General features: G+C 34.1%; 1 protein-coding gene across 1 annotated transcript in view; it reads left to right on the top strand.

The window, feature by feature from the left end:
* The first annotated feature begins 951 nt into the window (after positions 1 to 951).
* CUNH14orf39 (chromosome unknown C14orf39 homolog) overlaps positions 952 to 13,478 on the top strand; it is a 36,753-nt gene continuing 24,226 nt past the window's right edge. Inside the window, exons 1-9 of the mRNA XM_020986535.2 lie at positions 952 to 1,045; positions 1,145 to 1,201; positions 1,887 to 2,013; positions 3,703 to 3,792; positions 6,429 to 6,616; positions 6,700 to 6,742; positions 10,198 to 10,318; positions 11,662 to 11,753; positions 12,848 to 12,984. Of these exons, the coding sequence (XP_020842194.1) occupies positions 1,000 to 1,045; positions 1,145 to 1,201; positions 1,887 to 2,013; positions 3,703 to 3,792; positions 6,429 to 6,616; positions 6,700 to 6,742; positions 10,198 to 10,318; positions 11,662 to 11,753; positions 12,848 to 12,984 (901 nt within the window). The 5' untranslated portion in view covers positions 952 to 999. The remainder of the gene's footprint in view (positions 1,046 to 1,144; positions 1,202 to 1,886; positions 2,014 to 3,702; positions 3,793 to 6,428; positions 6,617 to 6,699; positions 6,743 to 10,197; positions 10,319 to 11,661; positions 11,754 to 12,847; positions 12,985 to 13,478) is intronic.

Here is a 13,478-nt window from a genome sequence, read left to right as displayed (position 1 = left end):
TCACGTGACCACCACCTCTCACCTGGGCTATTGCAATAACCTCCTATTTGGGGTCTTTGCCTCCAACTTTTTGACCTATATAAGTATAATACTAAATGTCTGAGCAATCCAACTGCCAAAGTTATATCTAAAGCATAGGTCTGACCATTTCATTTTTCTTCTCAGCCACTCCAGTGTCCCTCTTGCCTCTGGGAACAAAACTATACAAAACTATTTTGTTTGCCGTTTGACAGTTTGAACTCCAGACTTACATTTATTTCTCTTCACACACTCTACAATCCATCCAAATTAGTCTACTTTCTTTTCCCCATTTGTGACATTCTATTTCTTCTTGCTTAAACTTTTATACAGGTTATCTTCTTTGCTTGGAATGTTTTTTCCTTTCATCTTCACCTCAGAGAATCCCTAGCTTCCTTGAAAGTTCGGCTCAAATGCTACTTATGGCATGAGGTCGCTAATGATTTCTCCCCACCTACATGCTAGTGCTTCTGTTTATTTATGTGTGCATGTGGTTGCTTCTGATAGGTTATAAACTCCTTGAGGCAGAGACAGTTTGGTTTTTGTCTTTATATTCCCAGGACCTAATATATTGTCTAGTACTTGTTGGTTGATTTAGCTATTAAAACATTTTCTCTACCATTGAGGGCTCTGTATTTATTAATAGTTTCAAAAACTTGTTCTTTTAGAAATGTTTGTTTTGTTGTTGTTCAGGGACAGGGAGGAGTAGTAACTTAAAAAAAACAAACTTAGAGGGGCAGCTAGGTGGCGCAGTGGAGAGAGTACCGGCCCAGAAGTCAGAAGGATCTGAGATAAAATCTGACCTTAGAGCAGACACTTGACACTTACTAGCTGTGTGACCCTGGACAAATCACTAAACCCCAATTGCCTCACCAAAAAAACAAAAAACTTAGAATATAAGAATGTATATTACTTTCAGAAAATTCTCTCATAATTGTTAGTAATGGATTTTTCCCCTGTTTTTTCCCCAAAGTATCCAAAATGAATGACCAATTTATCGCTTTAGACAAACTTTTGCTAGAACTGGGTAAGTTACAAAGTAAAATTAAAAAATAATGATGGCCTTTTGTTTTATTCTTTAATAAATTTTACCAATGAAGTGAACCAAAAAAATTGTCTGTTTTAGTTTTCCAACTTGAGCAAGATTCAAATGCTAAGGAAGAAGCAAAACAACAGATTACTTGTAAGTAGTTTTATGTGATACGTCCTTTTTATTTGTGTTAATACTTAAGGTCTAGACAAAAAGAGGAAAATGAAAAAAGCATTCTCTCAGTAAAGAATGGCTTCATCTGAATGCAGCCATGCTTTTGTCTCATTCAGTATAGCTTTAAATCACTGAGTAATTGTGACACAAACATTATAATAGTATACAACAAGAACTTAAGTATTAAATATTGTTTTGTTAAATATGATGGCTTGCTGGGTAAGGGAGGAAGTGGTGATATAATTAGAAATGAAGATGATATAAAAACAAAAGATATCAATAAATATAAAATTTAAAATGGTGATTGAAGACTGATAAAAGAAAAAAGCCGTTAAGTTTTTGATTCTTCAGAAAAACATGAATTTGTTTGCTTTTCCCACAGTCTAAAATTGCAGAGTATTAAGAATTTTTGGCTTAATTTTAATATTTTCATTTGTATTACTCTATTTGGAATGAGTGAGAACTTCATGGATAGTGGCTATATGTTTTAATGGTATGTGTGATATTCATTCTGAATTCAGAAGTTGTGCATCATCCTTGAATATATTCAATTTCATAGTGTCATTAAATAATAAGTTTTTTTATGTGAGATCAGTTAACATGTAAGTTTATTTTGGCCCTCTGATAAGTGTATTTAGGTAAAATATATTTATTCTGTTTTCAGTACTCTCTGAAAATATAAGAGAAAAAAAGAGGAATATTTTTATTCTACAAGACAAAATAAACACAATTGATGATGAAATTGCTCATTACAGTAAGCATATCAAATATATGAAGAATGAGTATACCAAGTAAGTACTTGATAGAGATGAAATTTTATTTTTGTTATTAATTTCTTTTATTTAGGGTTTCTAAATAAGGGTAACAGCTAAAACTATGTCTCTGGAAGTTGTAGGGACATAAGGAAGTATCCTGCATTGACAAATGGAATAGTTGATCAGGTATAAATATTTAAAGTCATTTACCAATGTGGAAAAGAATGTACAGCAATATTTCATTAATTTAGACCCCATTAAACCAAGCCCTATTAACTCTAAATTTTAGATAATTTAGTGAATACAAGATTATTTTTGAGTAAAATGTTAGAAATAATTTCTATCTCTATCCATTTTCAGGATCTTCTTTGTAAATGAAGAGAATCCTTTTTAAAAATCAATAGCTTTTACAAACAAATATTCAGGAAATTAAAGATTCCTTCAACATTTAATTTCTGGGTCCAGTAGTTAATTCTTCTAAGTTAAAATATTTCTATGCATTATGTCAGATAATCATATTGTCAATACTAGGTTTTTAACTTACTTTATTTTACTGATACCTATTTTTATGTCAAAATATTGAGTGCCTATATACAAATAATTGTGGAATCCTTGTTATATTCTGTGCTTGAAAATAAAATCATTTCTTTGAAAATAGTGTTTTATCATGACAGTGGGTCACTATAGGTTAGATGTCCCAGAGTGAAAAAACGTAAGTGGGAAGTATTTTGCAAGGCTTATATAAGGACTACTGGGAAAATGGAAGAAAATCTGGATATCAACATAAGAGAAAGACAGAAACCTAGATTTAGGCGAATTTCAAGGCACTGGGATATAGTAGTGAGATGAAACAGTGAGTAATGGGCAGAATCTATCTAATACTTAAAGTGGAAACTGCTGTAAGATTTTGAGTTTTTCATATTAGTAGCGTCCTCTCCCCCGCAGTCCCCACCACCCTGACTCCGGCCAGGCCATGTAAAGAAAAAAAATGTATTTCATATTGTCATTTCACTCTTTAATTGTCTGGAGCTGACACTGGGTTTGGTTTTCTCCTTTTAGTTTGGGAAGATGTAACAACAAGCCTTTCTAAGTTTCTATAGGATAGAATAAAATCTCTCCTCACCCCCTACGCAGTTCTCTGAAGTGGCTGCTCCAAAAGAAATATTGAGTTAATGTTTCAAATATGTGGTGACAAAGAAAAACTGGCTTTTGGGTGTTAGAAAGAAACCAAAGCACGTTGGAGCTGAAATAGCATAGCAATACTTTCGTAGGCAGCTTTCTTCATAGTTGCCTCTTCCCATCCACATTTCCAAACCAGTTTGCATATGAAAGGAAATAGTCTTTTTAAAAAAAACCACACACACATTTGGGGGCAGCTAGGTGGCATAGTGGATAGCTCACCAGCCCTGGAGTCAGGAGAACCTGAGTTCAAATCTGGCCTCAGACACTTGACACTTACTAGCTGTGTGACCCTGGGCAAGTCACTTAACCCTATTGCCTAGCCAAAAAACAAAACAACCCCACTTTTGTGTATGGATACATAAACAGAGTATGGGGTGCTATCTTCTCTTATTTAAGCTCATGGAGGCTTTTCCTCTGTGAAATTGTGAAAGTCATCTCAAAGAGAAGAAAATTGACACCCTCCATTGGGTACATCTGTTTTCTAAAATTACCTTTGTTATCGTCATCTGATATGCTCTTAATGAATATAAAATTGTTCCACAGCTGGATGCTGACACGTGATATTCTTCATAAACATGAAGTTTATTTGCAGGACCAACTTCGGAATCACCAAGAAACTACTGAAAAAGACAAGTACTGTACAATGCTAATTCAAATCAATAAACAATATAATTGTTAATAATAAGAAATAAGACATTGTAAGAATGCTAATTGAAATGAAAACACTTTGTGTGTTCGAGGAGATTTTAAAAAGTAAGTGTGTTAGCACTTCTTCTTTGTGGATTATATTGCTTCTGATGTTTAGCAACTGAATCCTAAGGCTATAGATCAATGACCTCCAAAGGGTGTGCTACAAAAGCTGTGTAAGTGTGAGAGGAAAATGACAGCTGGCATCACTGTTGGGATCTCTGTACCCTAGGTCTCCTTAGCGTTTTTGTACACATGTCCTTGGAGCAAAGCCAAGTACACATAAAAATATGGAACATTTAGATGGAATATGAGCACATGTAGATTGTCAGAAGATGAGTGCATCAGCATGATATAAATATAGGCATGTAGTTTTCAGACCATGGGCATCTCTTTTCATTCACAAATCTTAATATATTTGAATCAACCCACAGATCCAGAGAACAAAATGGACTCTTTCCATGTCACGTGGGCCAGGAGTGTTTTCTACAGTCAGTCTGGGAATCCTGGCTGCTCTCTGGGACTATGTGGAAGTGTGCTTCAGCTTCCATGTTTCCAAATACCATGTAGCCTATTATATGCACAAATAGACCTTTGTTTATGAACCCTTTTCTAAGAGCAATCAGTGTAGCAAGAATGTTTTTTTTTGACTGATGGTCTTTACATTTAAACTCTGGAGGATTAGAAACAGTATTTTTTGTTTCCACCCATTTGTGGACTTTACTTAGTTGGTGAGTTGTGTATTGTTAAGGAAAAGAAAGGTATTGGATGTAGTTCATAGATGATAAAACAAAATAAGAGTATGATAATGTTGAATGTAACATAATCCTCACATGTAAAATGATGTTTTAGGAGTGAATATTAATTATACTTTAAGCACAATTAGAAGAGAAGAATGTTTCATATGTTAATTATGTAGTGGGGGTGTGATTATGTGCCCTGGCCCCTTCCAGTGTGCAGCATGTGCTCTGGCTTAGCACTGAAGGACTTATTCTTTGGGATGATCCAACAACCACTTACTGATCCTCATGGTCCCTTTGGGACATCATAGTAAACCCATGGTTCAATGGCTCCTGTCTTAGTTCCTTAGAAGGGCATTCATTCTGATGGCATAACTTTGAAGAACTGCATTATCTCCATACCATGAGGAGTTATCAGATTAGGACCATATTAGTGAAGGAAAGTTAATAATTTTATTTTGAAAACTTGTAAGAATGAAGAAACCAAATATTTTGTTTAGTTAATTGTCAATAAACATTTATTAAGGACTTGCTATGTGCCAGGCACTGTGTAATCTCTGGGTATACAAATACATACAAAAAAGAAAGACAGCAACTGCCCTCAAGGAGCTTACAACCTAATGGAGGGAGATAACACACAAAAGAAGGCTGAAAAGTGGGTAGCCTCAGGAAGACACTTGGGCAGAAGCATGATGGAGAAGTTAAGAAAAATCCCAAGGCAGGGCAGTTAGGTAGAAAATAAGTCCCCTCCTTAAATGGAGGTTTTAGAGTTCATGGCCCTATCCATATGCAGTTAGAGGGGCAGAGGGCACAGATGAAGTGTGAGTGTGAAGGCTGGATGTGGATTAATTTTTCTGTTATTTTGGGAATCTGATTAATGCAGGTTACTGATAAAGTCCTAAGCTCAGGGCCCTCAAGTTAGAGATTCCTCTAACTTTGCTGGATAGAGGTTTGGCCCTTCTGTTCTGGGTTATTATTTTGTGTAAACCAAGATAATCACTGGCATCTTCCATTATGTTCTGTTTGTAATGACATACACAAGTCAAAAACAATTTAAGATTGACTTTATCATTATCTAGGGAAAGTTGCCTTAAAATACTATTTAAACTGGCAAATTATCAACTTTCTAGTGAATGAAAACCCCATCCTTTTGGGCAGAGACTTTGCTTTTGGCCTTTCTTTGTATCTCCAGTGCTTATTGGCACATAGTAAGTGCCTGATAAATGCTTGTTATCTGACTATATACACTGTCCCGAAAGTCTTAGTAGTTTTAAGCTAGACTTTTGGGACAGCCTATATGTTCACATTGGTCTCTCTTTTCAGTCTCCTTTTCTTTCTCATTGGGATTGTTTGTGTTGTCATTATAAAGAATATGCTGCTTTTCTAGGTTTTATATGTCTACATATGTTGTCTAAAATGTGCCTTTTGGGAAGGATTGATAATCTGAGGTCTGGACCACCTCTGAGTAGATGAGGACAGTCAGTATAGTAGCTGAGGGAGAGAGGCTGACAAGCTCTTGGAACTGGGATTTGGCATTATTAATAATAGGGAAGGGATTGTCGGCATGTGTATTGTGAGCGTCCATTTTGCTGATATTTTAAAAGTATAAATTTATGGATAATTCAATAATGCTTCCAAAGTGACATGGGATGATATCTGGTGTTATGATTATATAGGAGCATAATTAGAATATGTTTGTCTTAATTGAATAGTATACTTACTGTTTTTGCATCTACAATGTTTTATCTACTTATTTTGAAAGCAATGAAAAATTATTTACCAGTTTACTCATGTATGTATCTTCCATATTGTTTAGCAATTTCCTCTTTTTTGTTTTAACAGAAAAATGTATCAGGATTATGTGAGACAGTATAAAGAAATCTTGAAGCAATACCAGCAGAAGTATTCAGAAACTCCTCTTGCTCAAGAGTATTATAAGAATAAAGCAGAAGTGGAAGAAATAAAAAAACGAATATTAACATGTACTGAGCAATGTAAAATTAAGGAAACTATTCTTATGGAACTTTTAGGTACAAAAATAGCTGTATTATTAATATATTGTATTTACAAAAAAACACTGTGAGTTAATATTAAATATAACCTTGTTTTTCAGCGCCTGCTCCTTTTAAATCACTTACTCAATGGACGTTACAAATGTATCCACACCTGTGTTTCCAATTTTTAATTAGATAGTTATTTCTGAATTTTAATTTTTAATGTTTCACTTAGAACCATAAGTAATTATTATTTCATTAACAATGAATAGATATAGTTTTTCAAATTAATACTTAAAAAGCTTTGACGGTATCCATATATATGTGTGTGTATATGTATATGTGTGTGTCTATTTACATATATGTATGTATTTATGTATTCAGGAGAAGCAAACTCAAGAAGACATAAAATGATATAGTCTATATGGCTTCTAATGACAGTTTTTTATATTATATTCAATCATATTGAGAGAAAGCTTTCAGTTATATTGACTGATAATTGTTTTTTAGTGCAGTAGAAGCTGTTTCTCTCCCTGACTTTCTTATGTGTCTCCTGATTGGTCCAAATTTTGCCTGATTAGCAGAGTGTAGTCATCCCTGACAGTGAACTTTTACCCTTTTCCCAACTCCATAACCCTTTGCTTGATCTCTTACCACTAGAAAAACATCTTCATTTGACATCTCTTCTGCATTCCTACTCCATTATCACCCACTCTTTTGTCCATTCTCTTTGTATTTTCTCTTGTCACCTGCTCTTCCAAACCTTGCCAGTTTCCCTAACTCTTCTGTTACTTTTCCAGTTTTCTCACCTGTAGACAGTGGTCTCTCTCTGTCTTCCACTCTGGCCTAATTAGTTCCCCATTCTTCATTTGCTGTATTTTATGCTTCCTACCCATTCTTTAACCCCTTAGAGGAGAGGCGGGGAGCAAAGCTATATTATGGAGCAGGAATATGATGGGATGGGACAAAAGGTAAAATGATAAAAGCAAGCAGAGGAGAATAGAATGAAGGGGAAGGATAAGATTAAATTGAATTGGGGCTAGGTAGGTAAAGGGATGAGGAAGGGAATGGTAAAGAAGAGAATTTAGGCATGGGGTAAAAAAGGTGGCAGGAAACCAGAAAAAGTGACAAAGGAAGAGAAAACCCTGTAGGTGGTGTGCACCATGGCTCCTAAGATACAAGCCGAGGTTAAATTAGCTTGAAGTATGGACATCCATGTAGGTCATGATTTGTTTCCTGTGGATCTGTTTGATATGTGCTTTGTAAATACTCTTAGAAAAAGAAAACTCTTTCCAAATAATATGGTTGTAAATAATTAAAAATTTAAATGGATTTATAGATTCATTGACTTACATACTCTCTCCTGTGATGTGGATTTGCAATCTGTCCCTGCCTCATCCTGTATGAATCTTGTCTGTATCATCTCACAAATTATTCTAGGATTTTCCCTCTGTCCTAAGTGATATAGGGGCTCATCTCTTATTGTATGATCACCTCACATCTCTTGGATGATGTCTTTTATATCACTTTTGGGCATATGATTCATTATATGTACCACAGCTTATTATTCTTCAGATATTTGGGTATCCAGAATTCATAGTCACATAACACCCCCTGAACAATATTGGTGTTAACATATTAGTTTTTGTTTCAAGGAGAACCTTAGGATCATTAAAAACATTGCCCAATTTTACAAATACAATACAGCTTCCTGTCTTCTTTTTAGTTATGGGCCATTTATTATCCATTGACAATGTTTCAAGATATGTGTGCCAAAAGAACAATTCAATGGGTTGTCTATTCAATTGCACATCATAGGCATTCTTCATCTGCTCTGTTTTTCCTTTGTGGAATGTTGAGTTGAACTCTTTTGGATAGTTTTGGATCTCATTTAGAAGTCTCTGTAGTATTATGTACTATTATGCACATTATATAGTATTATCAATCAATTAGCACAAAGTCTGACACAAACAAGAGCATCTCTAGGACTTCAACATCTACAGAAAATTCTTGATTTGGATACCGTGCAACCTCTATGACAGTGACAAATACCTTTGATGATAATTCTTCCAGTTTTATGCTTTGATAGTAATAATCAGAGAATCATCAAACAAAATTATTTCTGCTGTTGCATCTATCAAAGTATCTTATCTGATCTTAACATATACATGGGAAATAGCTTGATGGAGGAGACCTTTTAAAGTGGTATTTAGCTCTATGAAGAATGCCTTTTATACAATAATCAGTGGGATCTTCTCTTCTGTACCTTCCAATTAGTTATGTGAATGTAAAAAATGTAGTCTGCTGTATAGTATTGTTTATGAAAAAGACCGCCTATTCCCTTCTCATGTTTTTGTCAATGATGTCTTTATATGTAATTTATTCTCTGAAAGATTTTATGAGATGATAAATTATGTATGTATGTTGGTAGTCATAGGTATCTTGATAGCCTTTTCCTGGTAATAATAATATTTATGAATTTTCTAGTTATTCAATATAGTCTTCTCTGTCAGATAGCTTGAGAATTGATCCCTAACCACCCTCAGAATTGTGGCATGGTGTCAAAAGCCAAGCTTTAGGTCATTCTTCCTTCAATTGCTTCTTGCTGAGTTATGAAGCAAGATTGTTTATAATCCTTTATCCTACATGATATTTTTCAAATAAATTTGTATTTTAACAAAAATGTTTTCCCCAGCTGTCTAGCAAAGAGATTATTTATTTTGCTGGTTGAGCAAACAATTTTTAGGCTCTTTTGTCCTCATTGTAGTAATTCCTATATACTAATTAAGCTTCTATAGGAAATAGTAATAGTCTGCATCGCTGTTGGTTTCTTTATCTGTTTCCCTATTTGAAAGCATCAGTAGCTTGTCTGAACAGGTTAAAGCTGTTTTAATGCATGTCATATCTTTTATTTTTATTCTCTTAATTTTGTGCTGATTCCAAAAATAATTCAGAAATGCCTCACATATTGGTAACAAGTTGTTTTTTGTTTGTTGTGAACACATCTCTCAACTAGACTTGTAAATAGGATACATCTTACAAGTTGATTATGTAATTTGATATATTTTATAATATATGATTAAGTTGAAGCTGTTTATTTTACTGTAAATATTTTGCTCCCAGCCCAACTTTATAATCTGCCTAATTCTCCACCACTATATGACACAGCAGTACACACCGTAGGAGTTTGCATAAGATTAAATCCTCCCTCTATACCCTTTTTAGATTTTCTGCTTGAACTGGACTTATGTCTATTTTCAAGTAGACAGTTGGTTAGGCATTTTATATGACCATTATTAACTAAATTTATTTTCCTAAGTATTGAAATTAATTTTGTAAGTTGTTAAAGTGAATAACATAGTAGCAGTAGCAGTACATACACCAGAAAGATCTTGCCGACCCTTAAGGAATTCTGGCTTCACGATGAATTTATGTGCTGAAACTCAGTGTACTAGAATAATATTATTTATAAAACTATGATATATTAAAGGCTTAAATGAATGTTTTTGTAGCTGTAAAATGTTAAATTTTCACAAATAATCTTATGTAGAATTGGTTATGCTATATAAATCTTAGATGTAATGTACTCCCATAATAATGATTTCTTAACACAAAAGTGTTCAATTGAGATCTAAAACTGAAGACATCCTTAAATATGCTTCAACTTTGATCCACAAATCATGTAAACTGAAGGAAGAAACAGATGAAATAGAAAGAAAAATTAATTTTTTGAATCAGGTACTGGTTTTTGATGTAGATGTTTAATATCAACTAATATAGAAGTAAATTGGATATAAATTATGATCTGTAGTTTTAAATGGTCCATTTTAAGGTTGGATAAAATGGAGAAATACTTGATACAGAGTTTAAAAGATATTAAAAATTAGAACAAATCCCTTCATTGAAATCAGAAGTGGTATAAATCACTTTTAAAAATTAAATTTAAAAAATATTGTTGGAATTAAGGTTTTCTTTGAACATTTTATTATTTTTAAGATTTTGTCATGTTTTTGTATACATATGGGCAAAAGCCTTATTTAAATTTTCACATGGGCTAGTTCAAATGGCCTTGTTTTTGCAAATAAATACAAATATACATACCCATTCTGTGTAGTCAGTAATAATTCAACCTGAGCTTGAGATTTTCTTTCATTTTCTTAAATAGATCTTCATGGAGTTTCCTTTCAAAATAGTAACTACTCCCATCTTTTGACAGAGAATCGATGGTCTTAGAGTATAAAATGAGAGATACATATTTTTTGATATGGCCAATGGAGGAATTTATTTTGCTTGATTATGCATATTTGTTACAAAGATTTTGTTTTCCTTCCTTCCCTCTCTTTCTCTAAGATTATAACAACCTAGTGACACTAAAGATTTTTTACATTTTAAAAAATCCATGTTAACGATTTTATATCAAGTCTGAAATATAAAATAGTATATAATTTAATATTGAGGATAACACTACCATATTCTTTCTTTCTCTCCCTTCTTCCTTCCTTCTCTCTCTCTCTTTCTCTCTCTCTTTCTTCCCCAAGCTGAGTATGCAAGGGTTACTTATGGGGCTATTATTATTCTGATCAGCATATGAGCTTTGACTTGCTCTGTCTCTGACCTGGGCCAGCTCCTCCTTCTCAGGCAATCTAGTGACCCTCACTCCTGGGGCTCACCATGTTGATTCCAGATTTAGTGTCCATATACCTGATTAGATTAACCCACTGAAGCTCAGAACTCCCAAGCTCAAGAGATCCTCCAGTCTCAGCTTCACCAATAGCAAGGATTTCAGGTGTGCACCACTTGCCTGCCATTTTCTTTTTAAAAAATGGGAGAAACCAATAGCCTTTTGCTTATAACCTCCTGTTTATAGGAAAGCTAGTATAGAAGTTTTTCAAAAACTAAATTTGCCGGTGTAGTTGTAAAGAACAAAATGGGAAACTTTTTCAACTATAGATTGGAAGTACAGAAAGTAGTAATATGGTTATATGTAGAATTTTAATGCTTATTAGTTACCACAAATTTGACGTAGGTTCAGCATTTTTCAAAAATAGTTATTTTGATGTCCTTGTGTTTTTAATTTTTAGCAGACTGCAAGAATTTCAGAAACGAAGAACCTTTCAGAAATCCTAGAAGAAAAAAGTGAAAAATTAGAAAAAATGAAAGAATTTAAAGAGAGGTAACTTGCTTAATTTTATGTGAATGAAATATTCTGACTGTAAAATTATACAGTTTCCTGTATTATAAAGCAGTACAGCATAGTGGATAGAGAGTCAGCCTTAGAGAGAGGAAGTTCAAAGAGGTTTAAGTTCCCCATCTCACATAGTGCCTATGTGACCTCTTAGTGCTCTTGCAGAGAAGGGGCTGCTCTGCATTGGGAGAAGAATTTTCTTTATGGAGGGCTTTTCTATATCTATCATTGTGTACTGTTGTGTCATATAAAGGGGGAGAATTAGGCAGACTATAAAGCTAGATTGGGAGTAAAATATTTACAGGTGGATAAAAGAAATGTATGTATGTGTATCTGAGTTGTGGGCTTCATTTGAAAGCCCAGTACACTTTCCCTCATCCACTCCAATTACTTCCTGGTTTCCTTAAGGTCCCAACTAAAATCCCACCTTCTACAGGAAGGTTTCCTCAGCCCCTCAATTCCAGGGCTTTCTCTCTGTTAAGTATTTGCCATTTGTCCTGTATAGAGCTTGTTTTCTATATTTGTACATTTGTATATATTTGTCCCGCTCAAATTGTAAGCTCTTTGAGTGCAGAGACTGTCTCTTTTTGTATCCACAGGGCTTAACACAGTGCCTTGCATATAGTAGGCACTTAACAAATGTTTATTGAATTGAATTGAATTGTGAAGAAATAAAGAAATATAGTGTTATAAAAATGGCACAGAAGCAAATAAGAAGTCCTAAATCTAGGCCTCATTTTTTCCACTGACTATGTGACTGTGGGCAAGTTACTTAATCCTTTTCCATTTCACTTCTCTCATCTGTAAGATGAAAAGATTAGATTGTAAAGTCATAGTCACAGAATCTAGAACTGAAAGGACCCTTTATCATCAAGCCTTCTTATTTTGCAGTTGAGAAAATTGAGGCCCATGGAGGGTAGTGATTTGCCAACATCACATAGATAGTGCAGGAAAGGTGGGTTTTGAACCCAGGTTCTCTGATGCCATAGCCAATGCTTTTTCTCTAAGGACACTTCGAATTCTATTCTAACTCCTGTTATACTTGACTGATTTTTAGTATTTTAACTGAATTTTCTATTTAGAATTTTTGAAGAACATGGACATTTTCGTGTACTAAATGAGAATCTTCAAAATAGTCAACCCTTTCTTCCTTATACTTCTCAGAACTTAGTCAGACCTGTAAGGAATGAGAGACATTTCTCAGAACCAAGAGAAACAGGTAAAATCTCCGTTTACAACTAAATCATTTATTTTTCTTCTCATGTATCAAAGGCTGGCTCTCTATCCACTATGCCATGTTGCTTCTTACTGTACAGAGCATTATAAAATTTAAAAGTTGATTATTCAATAAAAAATAGAATTAGAAACCCTTTTGATAGGTTTCAATGTGAGATATCCCATAAATAATACATTGAGCCCATTTTTGTTCTCTAGGCTGAGGAAGGTGCTTCTCTGGTCTTTCCTGAAGGCAAAAAGGAAATGAGCCTCCTATTTTAAGCACCTGTATTTTCTCTGAGGGAGACTAAACTGGCAACCAGAAACTGTGCTCTGGTTGTACAGTTGTCAGGATAGGGGAAATTATTATATCTGTTAGAAATAATTTTTTTTCTTTTGGAGTTGTATGATTGAATTATGGACTAGGAGGTAAATTACAGCAGAGTGTAAGCATTTTGGTGACAGGAACTGTATTTTTTACTTTGTATTATCAGTATA

The sequence above is a fragment of the Phascolarctos cinereus genome, unplaced genomic scaffold (assembly GCF_003287225.1).
Source record: "Phascolarctos cinereus isolate Bilbo 61053 unplaced genomic scaffold, phaCin_HiC Scaffold_3;HRSCAF=262, whole genome shotgun sequence".
Taxonomy (NCBI): Eukaryota; Metazoa; Chordata; class Mammalia; order Diprotodontia; family Phascolarctidae; genus Phascolarctos; species Phascolarctos cinereus.
This window is presented reverse-complemented; position numbering and strand designations above follow the sequence as displayed.